The sequence below is a fragment of the Oreochromis niloticus genome, linkage group LG11 (assembly GCF_001858045.2).
Source record: "Oreochromis niloticus isolate F11D_XX linkage group LG11, O_niloticus_UMD_NMBU, whole genome shotgun sequence".
NCBI lineage: Eukaryota > Metazoa > Chordata > Actinopteri > Cichliformes > Cichlidae > Oreochromis > Oreochromis niloticus.
In genome coordinates, this window is record NC_031976.2 from 28,067,831 (window position 1) to 28,085,575 (window position 17,745).

The following is a 17,745-nucleotide window of genomic DNA, read 5'->3' on the forward strand; positions in this document are numbered from 1 at the left end:
CTGAAGCGCTGAGGGCAGCCATGTGTCTGGTCAGAGTAACGGTCGGGACCCCCAGGCGCTGGCCAAAGCTGTTCAGATCCACCACGACACCCTGAGGACCATGTACTTCGCCTGAGCTACACCAACTCTCTCCAACCATTGCCACTCTTAACACACACACACACACAACCATGCACACCTGGCATGCCAGTCAAAGGATCCTCATAGGTGCAAGTCCCAGCCCCCCCCCCCACATGCCTAATCAAAAACGGACCTGACACTGTGCAGAGGAAAGCAGGGAGGAGGGAGGGGAAGAGGCACCCCCACACTGGACTGAGGATGCAAACGCTGCTTTAAAAAAACAAACAAGAGAGAATCTCAGCACTATTATGCAATATTAAACCAGCCAACTAGTTTATTTTCACCCTTATTAGGCCCCCTCTCCCCTCCTGTTTTCACTACCCCTCCTATGTGTTCGTCCCCTGTTTTGTCTCCTTTACTTGTGGCCTAGTTTGTGGCTGTTTTTTCTTTCTTTCCTTTTCGTTTTCTTTGGCATAGTCTTTGATAAATCTGCTTGTTTGCCTTCTTCAGTACCTCAAGTCAGTTTGAGCAGCAGCACTTTTACATTCTGTCAGTTTTCGTGTAATTTGTTTTTGATTTTTCTCCTATTTCTTTTTCTTAAATTTGGGGACAGAAAGGAAAAAAAAAAAAGGACTCAGACTCTGGAGTTATTAAGAGGTGTCTGATGTAGTTTGAAGCATCAATTCATTGACCAGAGGTCCTCCCAGTTTGATCTTTTATTTTTCCTCTTGTTTCCTTTCTTGTTCTGTCACTTTTCACTAGTGTGTGCCCGCGATACCACCAGTTGCTTGTACAGAGCTACATGTTCTTTTGAGCACACTGCCACCTATTGGCAAAGAGGGATATTGCCCCTTAAAAGTCACAAAGAGGAGTCGTTTCGGTGGTCTCAGATCAGTTTCGGATTTATTTCTCACGGTTAGCTGTCACATTTAAACGGGGGGCAGTTTATATTATATATCAATTTGCTGAGTTGCAGCCATCCATGGATTGTATTTAAAGTATTAATAACACTGTTATTTGAGTCTGGTTGCTATATTTCTTCTACATTATGTGAAACATTTTAAGAATCTAATTCTTAAAGAAAAAAGAAGATTTAATCGTGTTAGCTTTTGTTTTTAAATTGCCCTGCATTCATTTCTCTCAGTGCTTTATCTTGCCTTTCCCCCCCTTGTATCTAAGACGGTGGCTAAATACAGATGATGTCGATGGTTTCCTCTTGTGCAATAATCAGTCGAACGAAGGGAAGAGGATTTTTAGGGGACTTAAGCGACTCAAAAGTACAGTTTTCACATTTCATATGAAAGCGAGTGTCCTTGAAAGGAGAGAAGTTTGCCACTTGCAAGGCACTTTCATGTGTCGCTCCTCTGTGAGCTGAATGACCTGCATGTTGTATGAGTTTGGTCTCGCTGTTGGGCAAAAAGAAAGGAAAAAAAAAAAAATGGTGCAACTGCAGTTTTGGTGATTTTTCGTGTTTTTACTTGAACTGAAGGACTTTGTGCGTCTCCGTGGTTTGAGAATACTTTCGGATCAGTGGGCATGATTTTAGAATTCCTGTCAGCTTGCTAATGAGATTGATTTTTCTTAATTCCTAAGAATTACAAAGCTTTTCACTTGACAGCAGCAAAGTGGAGTATAAAGGCCATAAAGAGGTAGTATTCAAGTGCCTGTTGGAAGTTAAGTGTGTAATCGTCAGAAGCTGTATGACTTGTTTCAGTGGGGTACAATGATCAAAGAGCTTACACCAACCAGACAGCGTGAAGCAAGAAAGTTTCACCCGATGCCTCTTATTCTTCTCAATAACCGTCTACTGACTTTTCTATACATCTCATTCAAATTAACCTAAGATCAATATATTTATTGTATTTGCCTGTACAGCAGTGTTAGCTGTTGGCTTTGCTTTGGAGCAGCATTCAAGCAAAGTAGGCCAAGTTGTCTTTTTGCCTAATATTCACCAGACATGGATCCAGCTGCTACAGTGTGTTTGTAGGTGATTGGGCCGGCTTCGTGGGCACAGAGTTGGCCTTCTCCCAAACTGTTTTTCTTTTGTTTTAGATTGATTAGAATCCTAAATCCGAGTTTGGGTTTAATTCCTGCCCACGTGACCGGCCCAAAGTTGGGACTGGCTTCAGAACAAAGCCGAGGAGTCAAGTGGACGACCGTTAGTGTGAAGCGTGTATCTGGGTAACGGGTCACCACGTAGCTCCTCTTCTGCTGATGACCTGAAGTTTGCTCGGGACGTGTTTTTAAAAGTTATCTGCACTAAAAGAAGCATGTGTTTCAGGAGTGAACACAGGCGCGGTGCTACTCTGAATTAGAATTTGAAGCTGAACCTCATTTCGAGACTTTAAACGAGCAGGCGGAATATGTAGGCGAGGGGGAAAAAAAAAAAACTGTAAACCTCACTCACTGAAGGACGAGAAGGTTCCACTGCTGCGGTTGTTGAGGGGAGTTATAGATTTATGATTTTATTCGGGTTAGATCTACTCGGAGAACTTGTAAGCGGTACAACGGCAGACGTATGTTCCTGCCTCTGCTGTTGCATTCGACTGCCTTTCACAGGCTAGCCTTTCAGCGTGGAAGCCAGTGGGTGTGAGCCTTCATGATTTCACTAGTATCTGAAAGCCTTTTTAAAAAGCCAGATCGAAAGTATATTTGTAGATTTTAAATTATGTAATGCACACCACTTATTTTTGCTAACAGAAAAAAATGTAGTCTAATTATTAATCTTAGTAATAAATGTATCATGACAAGTAATGGTTTAAAAAAAAAAAGTATAACAAAGTTTTATTATCGCAATAGACTGTTGACTTGTTCTTGTGTCACTGTATAACGTATAGTGTATGTGTGAACAGTGCTGGGGTTGTTGAAACTAGTTATGTGTGTTCGGACTGTCATACTGTTATTGATAGGGATGTGGACTCTAACCGCCTCTTGCTTTGATGTTTGGAAAAAAAAAAACTTGCAAGATGTTGAATGCTTCTTTTTTTTCTTCTTCTTCTTTTGTAGATGATCAAACAAAAGTTTTTCATAGAGAGGACAAAGTGTTAACATGCTATATCCTGAATGCCTTTGTTATCGCAGTTTTTCACAATTGCTAAGACTCTTTTCTTAAAAGGATCCCCTGTTTTCTCATACTGTGACTGAACAACATTCACAAAACCTCTGACTCTTCTGGAAGTATCAAACAATATCCTCCAACTGTAAACCAAACAATGTTTGTAGGTCATAGACTCAGTCAAACAATGCTGAGCATTCATTACACTACATCCAAAAATTCAGCGTTCTGGCTGTGTAGCTCCAGGAAAAAAATTCCAATAAATGCATATAAAAAGCATAACTCTAATAGAGTTTAAATACTACTAAGTACAAGCAGTACAGGATTACACAGTGTCTGTGGGTCTGTGGATTAAGTAGGTCAAAAGGCTAAGAAACAAGCACATAACAGTACAGTGTAAGTGTAACTGAAAGTGAACATGTTCAGCTGTGTCACGCCAGAGTTCCGGTACTGTTGGTATTTACAGAGAGCTCAGTGACAAGATTGTGTTTAAAAGAGATTTTTGCAACTCAACCTGTTGCATGTGTATTTCTGGGAGTTCATTTTTTCAAGACACACAACATTGTGAGGAGAAATCTTAGTGCGCTGATATTTAATGCAGAAAAAATGGGTCACCTGCTTAACCAGGTGAGCTGTGGTGGTGCCCCAGATCCTGCTTATTTAAAGCTGAAATCTCCAAATTGATGTCTAACACGGTGAAACGTGTTTTAAGGTTTAAGAGCGTTCGAGTGACTAAACGGGTTCAAAACACTGTTTGGTTCAGAGAATGGGATTTAATGTCTTAGCAATTCAGAAAAACTGTGAGAAATTACAACCCTATTGTAACAACAAACAGACTAGGAGGGGGAAGAAAAAAAAGGCGATTGATATGTTGAGCTCCTGCTCTTGAATTTTCTCGGGTTTCTTTTAACTGGTGCTGATGCCTGCTCCTTATCGAGAGGAGAGTGAAAAGGAATGGGCATGTGTTTTGGGGTTTTTTTTGTTTTTTTTTCTTTAAAGTCTTGGTGATCCATTTCAAAGACACATGTGATCAAAGAATAGAGAAACAAGGTTTAGTACTTCTCCATTCCTTTGTGTTAGAACCCTGGGGGGGGGATTTACGTTGGATTGCAACCACAGTTGCTTTCCTCAGACTGGTTTCCTTATTCGAGCTACTTCACGTGCACACAGATACAAAGACGTAAGTCTGCGACATGGCAAAGCCTGTTATCTTATTTTTAGCGCTCTTTCTTTTTTGTTCCAAACATTTACTCCCCTCGGTCTACATTCCACGGCCGTACAATCTCATCCAATCCCCCAGCAAGGTGTAAGGAAGGTTAAAGCTGAAGGACAATACTGAGGGATATAGTGGGTCGTGTGTGTGTGTGTGTGTGTGTGTTTTTTGGAAGGAATCAAAGCTCATCAGTAAGAACTTTGTGTGGCAGGTTATACGGAAGTTGGACGTGTGTGTATGTTTGGTGGGCTGATTGACTCACTATATCTCTGCTGTCTGTAATAGATGTTCAGGTGGTGTATAAACTACACCCTCGAGGGCAGTTGAACACATGTTTACATAGCAAATGTGTTTGCCTCGCTTACATTTGAAATGTCATCAGCTCGGCTTTGCAAATATTAGCTAGCAGAGAAATGACCTAACATGAGCGAGACCTTTTTGGGGCCTGTGGAAGCGAATGCTTAATGGGATACAAAGATGTTATTCATGCAGCCGATTTTTCTTCAACACACAGCCGTGCTACACAAAAGTGGGAAGGTTTCGTTTGTCCTTCCAGTTCTGCTAGAAATGACTCGTTATATTTGACTTTAAACTAAAGGTACACTAATCTCACGGCTGTGTCCTTTTAGCTCTCACTTAGGGTCGCTACGACGACTGTTTATGAAAGCCGTGAATAGGCGTCTTTAGCTGCCTGGTGAAGGAAACGTAACAAATTAACTTCAGTCAATTTTTAACCGAAGTAAAGGTGTATTCTGTCTCGAGGCTTCAATCAGTATTCCTCATTTTGGTTGCTCTATATTTGCAGTTGAAGGTAGCGAGAAAAAGTCCACAGAAAGTGCCTTTCCTCTTGATGGTGCTGTAAATTGAAAGATAAAATGTAAAAATCAAAGACGTAGAATCTCCTTTTGAAACACACATTGCAATGCAGGAGTTGCTGCATTTCTCTCTCACACATACACACTCACACTCACAGTAAATGGTTTTTGTTTTTTATTTTTTCAGATGGCAGTGCAGACTTGTTTTTCATGTATTTAAAGATTAAGCCTACATAGTAAAAGACATTATGCCAAGTAAATGGTTGTGGTTGAGCTCTTGCTTTCTAGTGCATTTTTAGTGTCTTGGACCAATGGTGTTGTTGGTACAGTGGAATGTGTGTTTGGGTGGGTTGGTGGAGCGGGGTGGTTGGGGGTCACAGCTGACACTAGCGTGGTGTGACACAGCCCAGCCCACGAATGGCAAACATAGCACAGCACTTTAGAGACTGCCACAGTCTCTGTCCCTCCAGTCCCCTTCTTCCTCCCGCCCAGGAGGAGGAGAGGATCCAGACCTCAGCGTAAACGAGGAGACGACGAAGGGATGCGCGTTACCAAACGAGGCAGTCGGTCATTAAAAGTGTGCCTCATGCTCTTGTGACTTTATTGGCTCGGTAGAGTCTGCCTGCTCTCAGGTGGCGTGTTCTCGTCAGGACTGCCACTTTTGACACTTTGTTACAGCTAGGGCTGGGTGTCACAAACGTCACTCATCTGTACCTCCTGGTTTTTGGAATCGGAGTTTCGAAGCAGGCTGGAACTTTTTAAATTACTTTTTTCTTCTTCTTCTTCTTTTTTTTTTTTGCACTGAGGGAAAGCAACATGCTTGAGGAGGCAGAAAGGTGTCTTTTTTAAAAAACATTTGGTTCAGAAATGAAATGAACAGAGCCAGTGTCAGTATTGAGACTTGTCTCAAGATGCCCAGCCCTAGTAGCAGCCCCATGGCGTTCTTTCATCTTAGAGCAATGCCCTGCCATGTGTCTTGTCCCTGTCGGAGGGAATGAGTGCCCAGCAGTATCCTCGTCTTGAGCCGGTAGGGATTCGACTGAAAAACCGAGTATGGTCTGTAGTTCTGTGGGTACCTTTTCAGTCCAGGGGGTGAAATCTTTCTATTACAAGAAATCTCAAAAAACACTGCACCTCACTTACCTTGGTATGCTGCATATGTTATACTACATGAAAGAAAACTGCAAATTGCTTTTATGACATATAATGCTTGAGTAATGCCTGATTGCGATATTCTTATACGGTAACTATTTTAGATTCGAAATAAGTATAACTGTAAAAGATATTCTGTTTTGTCTTAACACTTATCCAATTTTGAAATATTGTTCTTGAGCCGACTTTTATTTTGTTGTCCTATTTAAATGTGTTGTTCTTTAAATATATATATGAAATATATATATGCGGAATATTTTATGGTGTATTTATTGAGTCCGTTCGAGCGGCTGGAGTGTCCGCGTCAATCTTGCAGCGTGGCGGGGGTGGAGCCAGGAGGGAGAAGCCTTGAGCCCCTCCCCTTCCATGTTGACGCCTTATTCTCCTAGACACGCAAGCACAACAATATGGAGGGGGGTGCGAGGTGGAGGGAAGGGCGGCGGCGGCGGCGGATTTTGACTTGTTCCAGGTCGACTTCCTCCTCCTTCCTTTTCCAAATATTCTTAACCCTCCCATCTTCTTTTACCACCCGTGAAGGCCAGACGCCAGCCCCCTACGTGTTGCAGCTCATCTCTGACGAAGGGAACCATTTCTGAACCACACTGACTTGTGTCGAATAGCTGACTTTTCATCCCAAGCTGCTAAATTGGTACGTTAGCCATGTAAATTCCCTGAGCCAGTACAGAGCAAGTAGTAGAGTGTAAAATAAGTTAAAAAAAAAAATGCGGGGGGAAAGAAGAAAGGATGTTGGAAAGGCAAAATTAATTGAATTACAGTGAAATGTTTCAGCAAAGGCGTTGCTTCTTTCCTCTTTAAATGTCTCCTGTTTTTTGTTTTGTTTTGTTTTTCCTTGTGCCAGAATATTTTACAGCAGGAACAGGTCTCATTCCACAGAAAAACACATGCCTCAGCCTTAAGTGCGTCCTTACGTAATAGAAATCTGTGTGACTTTTGCAATGCCTGTGCTGTTGGGTGGCCTACCAAGAAAACTAGCCTACGTACTTGATCTGCCCTGATATCTCCAACCGGCATACTCATCTGTTCTCACCTCGCATGTAAACCACTAACATTGCTACACAACGAAGAGCGCTCTGATGAATGAACATTGCTCTGTTTAATATGTACTGATGTCAGAACGGGAGCCAGGTCTGGGTCAAACTGCCTTTGGAAACCCTTTTCGGTATTTGGTGTTACCTGTTGAGCAGTGCCTACAGCCCAAGGGCAGTTTGGATATGTACGTATGCTCATTAGACTTTATGCACTTGCCTGTATTTTGTAAGCTTGTTGGTCGGTTGACACAGTTATTGTCGCTGATTGCAAATCCAAAGAAGGATCCAAAGAACAGTTTGACGCAGGCCTTACACGAGAACCAGGCGGTTCCCCACTGTGCCGGATTACAGAGACCTGTGCCTGTACAATGAACCAAGGATGAATTGTGTTGTGATGATTTTTTTTTTTTTCTTTTTGTTATCTGTTGGTTGTCCCTCACCTCATCGGAGGATCAGAGACATTGACCTTTTGAGTGTTGTCAATCTTCCAAAGCAAGAAACGCCCTCTGTCCTTTTAAACCAAATGGCTTTTGGTTTATTCAATGTTTACCGTAATGTTTACTCCCATGGCTATCTGATGTTGAACCTGTTTTCATTACATTAGCATTCCAAAATGACTTCAAACCAAAAACTGCAGAAGAGATTAGGCTCCTGACGCCGTTTACCTTGTATACACTTAATGGTTTTGAAGACAGATTATTTGAGAGTGGCCAAGGATATCAAACATTTTGGGTACTCTGATTGTTCAAAACACTTGTGTTCCGATGCATCGTCACTCTTGTGTCAGTCTTATTTCAAACTAAAGATCTTGAGCTCTGATACCTCTGAGTGAGGCACCAGCAAACTGACGTGTACGTTGAACCTTCACCACCGGATCATCCATGTCTCAGTCTCTGTATTTTTGCAAAAGGCTGTGTTGTACCAACAGCTCTATTCCTTTCAGTTTTAATTGTCTTTCTTTTGTTACTCTTTCTCTCTTATAGGTTGTTGGCCTTTTTAGTGTTGCTTTGCTTCAGTTTGAAGTGTATCTTTGACTAATACTTGCAATAAAAATGCTTTGCTTTATCTTGGTCGTCTCACTGGGATACTTTTTTAATGTGTAATAAGTGGAATTGCAGAAAATGCTGTGGGTAATAAAAATCACATATTGCCACCATGTGCTTAAGAAAACACCGGGATGCTGTCGAAATGTGTAGGTCCCTCACAGCCTACACATTATATATTGTTTTATATTTTATAGAGAAGAAAGCCACAGGTCGAGGATGAATCATATCTCCCTCTGCTGCAGCCAAGTTTGCTTGGGACCAGCTCATATGAGAGTGCATTCAAAAATGTCAAACTCGGAGGAGGAATCAGCATTTTTCCTCCTCTCAGCATATGGGTTACAAAATTTTCATGACCATCTGAGGAAATTAGATGGTGGAGTGACTGAAAAATTCATAGATCTTTGCTTCTAGTTTGACCAAAGTAGAATATACGTAACAATACGAACACACCACCACCTTCTTTCCCATTGCTCCCTTTAGGGGTCGCTACAGCAGATCATCTGCCTCCATCTCCCCGTGCCCCTTACAGCCTCCTCCTGTCACACCAGTCCTTCACTACATCCATGAATCTCCTCTGTAGTCTTCCTCGTTTCCTCCTGCTCTGCAGCACCATCTTCAAAATCCTTTGATATAGTCGCTATCCCTCCTCTGCACATGTTCAGACCATCTCAACCTTGCCTCTCCAACTTTGTCTTCCAACTGAGCTGTTTTATTCATTTCATTCATATTCATATTCATTCATCTTTTCTATTCTGGTCACTATGATTGAAATTCATAGCACCCCCAACTCTGCCACTCCAGTTCGTTTTTTCTTCTCCGTCAGTGCCACAGTCTCCACACCAAAATAACTTGTTTTTATTGAATTTTTTAAAAACCTTTTTCCCCAAATATGTTAACTTTTTAAATGTGTCGACAAAAGCCAAATTCTTTCCCTTTTCTCATAAATTTTCTGTATTTTAGCAGAAGGCTGGCAGTCAGGGTTTTTTATTTAATACTAAATGAACAATCTGCCCTGGAATGAAAAACTACACACTGGTAAACAACGACAGGAATTTCAACACAAAGCACCAGTGTTCCTACTGGGTATATAATATCACTTTAAAGATAATTTCACTGCACACTCACTGCACAGCAAAACTTATAAACTTTTCTCTGAAATGCTGTTCCCACTAACAGGCTGAGAATTTCATGAGGATAAAAGTGAGTGCCTGAAAAACACTGTAAACAGGAAGGATTATTGACGAGCCTTCCTGATGCCTCTGCGCAGCCATGGTAACGTAGCTGCTATCACTTACTCTCTCTGATATCCGTTGACGGGAACAAGCTAAAAATCTGATTGTGTGCTTCCCCTGACACAAATTATGTCTTTAAAGTTAATGTTGGTACATGACGTTTGATCTCACGTAATTCCCAACAGGGCAGTCCTGCCTGAGCAGAGGTATAATTAACCACAGTGACTGAAAACACCTGTGTGAGAATTAAAGCAGCACCCCCAAACTCACTGAAATGCATTCCTTCATGCAGACGGTTTATTTTGTTTTATTTGATTTATTTATGCATGAATTTATGGCACCAGCCTTGGAACTTCAGTAATCTGCACATGCATGTCCTTTGCATTTCCTGCGATTTTCCCTGTTAGCTGTAAACGATGAGCTTGTTGGTTTAATAGTTTTGATGGAAAAAAAAATCCCAATCAAGGTTTTACTGTTTCATTTTACTTTGTGCATTTTTGGCACAAGAACAGTCAGCCTTAATTTAGAGCAACACTGAACTCTTGTAACATTAACTATGATTTTTTTTTACCGCACATTTTCCTTTATGACACCAGGAATTTCATTTATTGGTTTATTTATTTGATTGGTATTTGAGAAGTTGTCATTTATACCCATCCTAAACTACATAACAAATGTATTATCATATTTTTTGTTTCTTCACATTTAAAACAATGAAAAAAAATTGTTGGAAGAAACTGGAGATGCATTAAGCTACAGCAGCCTGATGACAGAAGAACAATAAAACAGAAAATTATCATCTCTGAGCCGCAACATCATTAAAAACATGGCGAGATGGATTCTCTGCAAGAAATCAGGCGCTCTGCAGGGTGGGACTAAACACTTATTATGCTCACATCCTAACTGTCAGTCCCTGTGCGCCCAACTATATCAAATCGACAAAATGATGGTGTTAATTTCCGTATATCATTTAAATAAGGCAGAGCCGCCGTTTAGTCAAACAGACACCCCTCTGCGGGCCTAAATGCAGCTGTCACACTTTCTCTCTGCCTGAGAGAAAACACATTCATCTCTCATGATGTTACAGCAGGACTGTGACAAAACCAACTGTTAAAGGCTTAATTGACACTAAATGTCGGCCAGAAAATCCTGCTGTATTTGTTTTTAGGCAATCGGTGATCCCTGTGTTCCATGTCAGGCATCTGACAAATTAGATTTAGGGTTAAACTTAACCTGAGTGTTAAAAAATGGTCACAACAGTTTGTTTTCTGGCCACATGGAAGCAGCAGAACAAGCCAAACATTGACAAAAAAAAGTCAGATAAAGGATATTGTGAACATGTTTGCCAATAGTTACAATGGATCATCATTTGAGTTATGGTTCTGGCTACCTTAGCTTTCCTTATTTACCCTTATGTAACAGTGGATTGTAACTTCGATCCACAGAATGCTTCGCAGACCTGAACTTTTGCAAGTCCAGCAAAAAATAAGGTAAAAAAATAAAAAGGAGGAGAAAAAGAGAGGATCAGAATGACACACCTGACATCCATGAGATAATAGAAACATCTCGGAGGATGTTGAATAAGTTAAAGCGTGGGATAAACTGATTTGTGGAGGTTTGCGGAGGGGATGGAATTTGTCCTCTGAGTTAGTGTAGCACTGAACTCCTTATGCTCCACGATTTTTCACCAGCCTCTTGCTGACTTTGTAATTTCTCATAAATGATGGGCAGGTAGTGGGATTTTACAGCTATCTCTGAAAACAACATACTGTAAACCTGATAGCAGTGTATGAATTTTGTACATGGGTTAGACATCTTGTAGTGCAGTCACTTTTTCTTCCAACAATCCAGAAACTGCAGATTTAGCAATCTAGATTTCACTAAACAGCAGTCGTGCTCTTTATCAAGTGAAATACTGATTAATTTTGTACCAGAAACAGCTCCTTGAAAGCTTACTTTTGCAGGTTCTTTGATAGAGTTTGCCCATTTTAACCTAAAAATAGGATAACTCAGGCATTGTCACCCAAAAAGATGTTTTGGATGACCAAAAACAGTATTTTAGACTCTTACGGGTTATAATTCTTACATTTTTGACTGTCCAGAGCCAAATCCTGATGCGCCAGCAATTTAGCACTTGATTAGAAAGTGAGAACTATCAAGTAAGCTCCATAACAGATTCTAATGAAAAGAAATACCAACTGAAATCAGGTGTCAGTTTTGATAAAGCCCTTGATATAAATTAGTTTACTGGGAAATTAAATGCAGAAACAGTCTGACTGAACCACCCTGGAGCTGCACTGATGCTCACTGAATAACTGAATAAGATTTACACTCTTCTTTTACAATATATCGCTTTCATCTTTCTTATCATTAACGATTGTTTTGACAAAAACTTTGGAATAAATCTTTTTTTTCTTTGTTGCCCTTTGCTGGCATTTCGCTCGTCTGATATTCTTGTTTTTCTAGTTTGCGTCTTTCTGTCTTCACACCAGGTTTCCTTAATCACCTATCAGTGATTAGATGCTGTTTGTAACACCTTGACCCAGCAGCTAAAAATGAAAGAAAAACAAGGTTTTGTTAGAAGTGTATTGCTTTCTTTTTTTAAAAAAAAGCAAGCCTGCTGATGTGCTTGCTTGGTAAAAAATGATGTAGAACATGGTGTGCCACAAAGGGCATGGAAAAGAAAAAATGGGCACAGTATACAAAACATCTCCAGTGTGATGTTTTGTCTAAAAACAGTGAAATGAATCGTGGCCTAACTAAAATGTAACACTTAAATGTAACATAAATGTTTTAAATGTTTTTGTCTGAGGAATGAGTGTCACTAATATTTCTTTTCTTTTATTTAAAACACACACTGTTGGTCTTCTTCAGGGCAGCGATTGTATGAGGAAATATGATCCAATACCTTGAGGATCCAGTCTCAATTGCAGATGCACTTTACTAATCACGTCTGTCCATCTTCTTGTTTTGCATTCATCACCAGCTTGAATAGAATCTATCCTGCAGTTCCACTTCTCACCAGAAGTGGGAACAGTTCACCAAGGAAAATTCTGGTTGGCGATGGAGAGATGTGTTCACTGCCAGGGCTCATGGAGAGTGTACAAAAGGATGTGAAGGTGGTGTCTGTATTTGTTCGAGGTCAGACACTTGAAGGAAACCGGGCTGAGGGCTGAACTAGAAACAAAAAAGAAGGACACAAGGATGTGCAGACATGTGGCTAAGACCCATATTTACCATGATTTGTAAAGTTCTTCTTTATTTTTTTCTTAAAATATCACATCATGTTGACATCTATTTTTCAGCGCTGGATTTTGAGTGTTCATTTTACCTCTAACCTCCCCCAGTGCTACTGTTCGGAGTGTGTGCGATGTGCAGGGAAAAACCACTTGACTCCCAGGCCACACACCAATATCTCCTGCCTCACAGATGACAAACGACCTGGTAGCGCAGGGAATTATCAGAAGTCAACCTGCGAAAGAGAATCAACAAACTGCAGAAGCCCATCCCCGCATGAGATTTGGCATCTGCGCTGTCAGCAGCAAATATTGATTTAATAATACTGCTTTACTATCGTTGAGTATGCAAATTGACTGTCTGCCCAGAAACCTTTCTTAATAGATTTTGGAAAGGGAATAAGTAATCCAGATCAATTTTTATGCACTTTGATTCAGTGGACATCTCTTTTTAAATTGGAGCCAAAATGATAATTGGGAAAATGCATTTATTCGCTCTGAGCTGGAAGACAGATCTATACCACCCTTCTATTTGTTTACAACCAACAGCTGGTGGTTTTCAGTTCAAATGAGGCAATTTTTATTTTTGTACTTAGCTGTGTGAGTTGTTATTTTTTCCGCTACTTTTTGTAAATTTTAATTATTTCTGCCTACAAAAAGTAAGGCTATCTCTGCGAATCTGCATTTCACCTTCCCTGATTAGACTGGTTGACACTAACTTGCAGTGACGGTCAAGGCCCAATGTCATTTTCTCTTCAGTGGAAAAATAATCTGCTGAAAACCTTAAATGCATTTTTATCTAATGCGCTGTCCTGTAATCAGGTTATGGTAGAATTTAACTTCATTTTCAAGGGCAAATTGACAGAAAGACACATGCAAAGCCTAATGAAATCTGCCGACCCACCTACCAGGACCTATTAAGCTGACTAAAGAACTCATATCTTTCTTAATCACTTTATAAAAATATTTAAGAAGTGCAAGCTTTTCAATGAGTTCTGCGCAGCTTCCCTTGTTCTCTGATTTCATATTTACTTTGCAGATATGACAGTGGTATCAGTCTTCTTATCTAATACTCAGCAAGACATCAAATAAGCCTCTTTCCCTAAAATGTCAAACTAATGTTTAAAAGGTTAAGAAGCTCATAGGATGCCCAGATTATAAATCTAGGCATTGGTCCTTCACTGGCTGGTCCCATCTATAAACATGAATGTGCAGAATTATGCGAAAAAGTAAGAGTAAATCAGCTGGAATTACAGACGTTTATTAACTGGGATCAACAGAGGAAACTGGTGTTTGCATGTGTCATGAATCTGTGCACTCAGCACAGCCGTCAAGGATTAGTTGCTTCGATTTAATCAATTCTGTGAATAATGACCACTCTAAACTTTCTTTGCAACCCTAATTTGATTATTTGCAATGTGTCATTGGTCCGTATAGGTTGTCAGTCATCCACATTGTTTCATCTCTAACCCAAGAGGCTTCTTCAGCTTTAAAACAACTGGAGAGTGCCAGCTACTTCACCCCTACTGACCCGTTGGAGGTGGCCTCCAGGCTCGTTGACCCACTACTGATCATGTGATCATACGAGTGATTAAGGGTCACATGAGCCCAGGTGTGTGGGTGATAACCATCACAGCGACTGAGGTTTGAATGCTCTGTGAAGACAGGTGGACCACACCACAGATGCACAGCACCCAACGCTGTAGAGCCAGCTCAACGGGATAAGAAAGGACACGCTGGATGGTTTTGCTTTTTTCTTTATATGTCCCTTCCTTCTCTCCTCTTTCAACTCCTCCATTCCTATGACCTCACTATAATATGTGCAGTTTGGAGGGATTATGTGACAAATTAGCTAACGGACTATCGAAAGAACTGCACTTAGGTTTTGGTGAGTGTAATTCTAGTATTTTATTTTATATATTTATATTATTCATCACTAATGTGCAGATATGCGTGCCTGTTTGATGCAGTATCGCAGCCTCGATAAGAAGAAAACTTTGACAGTTCTTGCTACAGCAAAAGCCGACATGACGGCAGCCAAAATGTTAGAACAGAAGCAATTTTATTATAGTTATTTTACAGTTTTCCATTGGTGATATTTTTTGTTTCCTCAATAAATTCCATAAAGCCGTGAGTCTGTTTCTGTAGCGTCCTTTTAGATGTGCCTATTTTTGTCTCTCAACCACAAGCCTCTTCCCTCTTACTGAAAAGTTTCATCATCACTAAGAGGAGATCTGAAAATGGATTACTAATTTATACCTTCAGTAACAAAAAAAGAAACACCCATTGACCCATTTTCAGCCACATTTATCAGATGACCTTGTGTGATGGACAAATACAGTAGCAGATTTTGTCACTGAAGAAGTGGGTCCAGTTGTTTGGAGGATTATGGCTCTATAAGCAGTAAATTGATAAGTTTGCAATTCACGTTTTAGACAACATTAAACTGTATAATACCTAAAGATTCATCTCCCAGGGTAACTTTTCTTTTTCCTTCCTTTTTAAACCTTTCCATTACCTTTGGATCTATGCAACCTTGAGGATGTCTTGTAACACATTCACTTTTTGTACATCCAGCTTCAGCTTTGTAACATTCAGGTTCTCTACTTCATGATGAATGTGCCTCTCCTGCACCTCCGTCTTCTCTGTAATCTAGTAGGAGGGACACGAATGCAAGGTAGCACAGGGTAGGCTAACAGTACAATGGAAGTAGTGCTAATGGGTTAGCAACAGATGGGATTTTAGCACAAATCTGAGTGAGAGAGCTATTTGAGAAATGTTATTCCTCCGTTTTTTGCACTTATATACACTCAGTGCTCCTCAGATGCATTCTGTGCACACAGGCCAGTCCAGTCTATTTATGTAGACTTCATACATTGGGTACATTTGCATTTCGCAGACTCTTGTGAAGCCTGCATTTCTGTTTCATGCAGCATAGCATATTAAGAAAGCAGGTGCACACTGTCTGACTTCAGCAGTGTGATTTGTATTCTACACTTGTAACTCCAGTTTTCTTTCCATTTTCATAATATGTCATCATTATCTTTTCTACCTCTGGATGTGGCTTTAGGGAGCTGGAAGCTCTAATAGCTAATATCCCTGTTTAAATTTAGGATTTAGCAATACAGAGGACTTTTGTAGAAAACTGAACGACTTTTCTTTGATATTTTTGAAATACTCAGGGCATAGAAAGCAGAAACTTGGCTAACAGTCCCAGAGGCACACCTAAACTTTCATGTTGATGTTCTATTGCGGGTTTTTTTCCTCCCACACCCGATAAAACTTGTCCTCCTCTTCACCTCTGGCTCTCTGGTTCCTTTTCCTCCAATGTGAATCACAGTACTGCACAGCAAAAACATTGCTGGAGGTTAGAGGATTTTAGTGTGATGGGTGTACCGTGAAAGTGATTATGTGTCCACAGTGTTATTTTGCACACACAATCAGCTTTCTGGATGAACACCAAGAACACTTCATTCAGCCAGAGGAAGAAAAACAAAAACAAAACTGAACCTAACAGGGATCCCAGAGGATAAATTTACTCTCCTAATCACACAAGTTGAACTCTTAGTGGGCTGGGACCTCCATTGGACTGAATGCACTGATTCAACCTGTGTTCACTACCTAAAACAAACAATCCAGAGGTTTCACGTTGTCTCTTGTTAGAGAATCTCATATGTACTCATCAGGCTCTTATGTTATTACTATTTTACACTTTTATCATTTGTTTCTTTACATGACGTCTTCTTCATGACTTCTTTTCCGTTCCCCTGACCCCCAAACAGTCATGGCAGATGGTTGCCCCTCCCTGAGGCTGGTTCTGCTGCGAGGTATCTTCCTGTTAAAGTGGAGTTTTTCCTTTCCACTGTCACCAAGTGCTAGCTTATAGCTGGCTGTCTGATTGTTGAGTTTTTCCCTCTAATGTTGCAGGTTCTTCACCTTGCACTATAAAGCGCTTTGAGGTTATTGTTGATGAGAATTGTGCTATATAATTAAAACTGAATTTGAGGGAATTTTGCTTCTTGGTTACTTTAATAATACATTTCCGCATAAATATGTGTTTGGTTTAATAAAGGCCATCCATCCATCCTCTTAAACACTTATCCTGTTAACCCGTAGGCTTGCAGGGGGACTACGTTACTGGTTAACCAATCATATCTTTGAACTGTGGTGGAAAGTGAGAGTACCTGACAAAAATGGATGAGTCACATGGAAGAAGTACACCTCTACCTTTATCGCACCTTCAAACATATAAAGGTATAATCAGTGCCCCAGATTATGTCCTACTGATTAGAATATCCTTAAGTAGTGACAGGTGGGATCTGTTTAATTTAAACCTGACACACTGATATGGGGTTCTTTTTGTTATTAAAATGTGTAGAGCGTCATCATGTCATGATATGGAAAGCTCTTCTCTTAGGCTCTTAAAAAAGATTGCAGATGGCTATAAGCTTGGCAGTGATTTTTGAAAAAATTAACTTAGGAAAATCATCTACAGCTGGCATAGATTTCAAACCACAGCCAGTTTGTCCAGTCACGGCTACCTGAGCAATTTCAGCCCCCCATATCAGTTGTAACAAAAAGAGAAACATGTGATTTTCATCTCAGGATCTGCAGGTAACTCTTGAAACTGCTGGCATGACTGTAGGTGTTTAAAATCAGAAAATGATTGTACAAATCTGACCTGTATGGGAGGTGTGCCAAGCAAGAGATAAACTGCAGTTTGACAGTGAGCAAAGACCAGGCCTTCTGGAATAATGTGCTCTGGACAGACAAATCAAAGATAAGAGTTGTTTGGTGCAGACCAAAGACAGCCTCTCAGGATAAGAACCACGAGGCATCTATGAAGTATGGTCCGGAGTTGCTTTGCTGCCTCGGGGACTGGGCAGC

General features: G+C 40.5%; 1 protein-coding gene and 1 long non-coding RNA gene across 4 annotated transcripts in view; one reads left to right on the top strand and one right to left on the bottom strand.

Annotated features, from left to right (window-relative positions):
- Positions 1 to 8,409, top strand: part of ago3a (argonaute RISC catalytic component 3a) — a 39,632-nt gene extending 31,223 nt beyond the window's left edge. For 2 of the 3 annotated variants that reach the window (XM_005455329.4, XM_005455330.4), the window contains exon 19: positions 7 to 8,409. In XM_005455329.4, coding sequence (XP_005455386.1) covers positions 7 to 115 — 109 coding nt within the window. In that variant the 3' untranslated portion in view covers positions 116 to 8,409. The remainder of the gene's footprint in view (positions 1 to 6) is intronic. The other variant, XR_266609.4, reaches the window with a different exon arrangement.
- A 1,618-nt stretch (positions 8,410 to 10,027) lies between these two features.
- LOC112848235 (uncharacterized) lies at positions 10,028 to 15,356 on the bottom strand. Its single transcript, XR_003222245.1, has 3 exons — positions 12,954 to 15,356; positions 12,531 to 12,799; positions 10,028 to 12,171 (listed from the first exon to the last, which is right to left on the bottom strand). It is a non-coding gene; the product is annotated as an uncharacterized LOC112848235 (long non-coding RNA).
- Between the last annotated feature and the right edge of the window lie 2,389 nt (positions 15,357 to 17,745).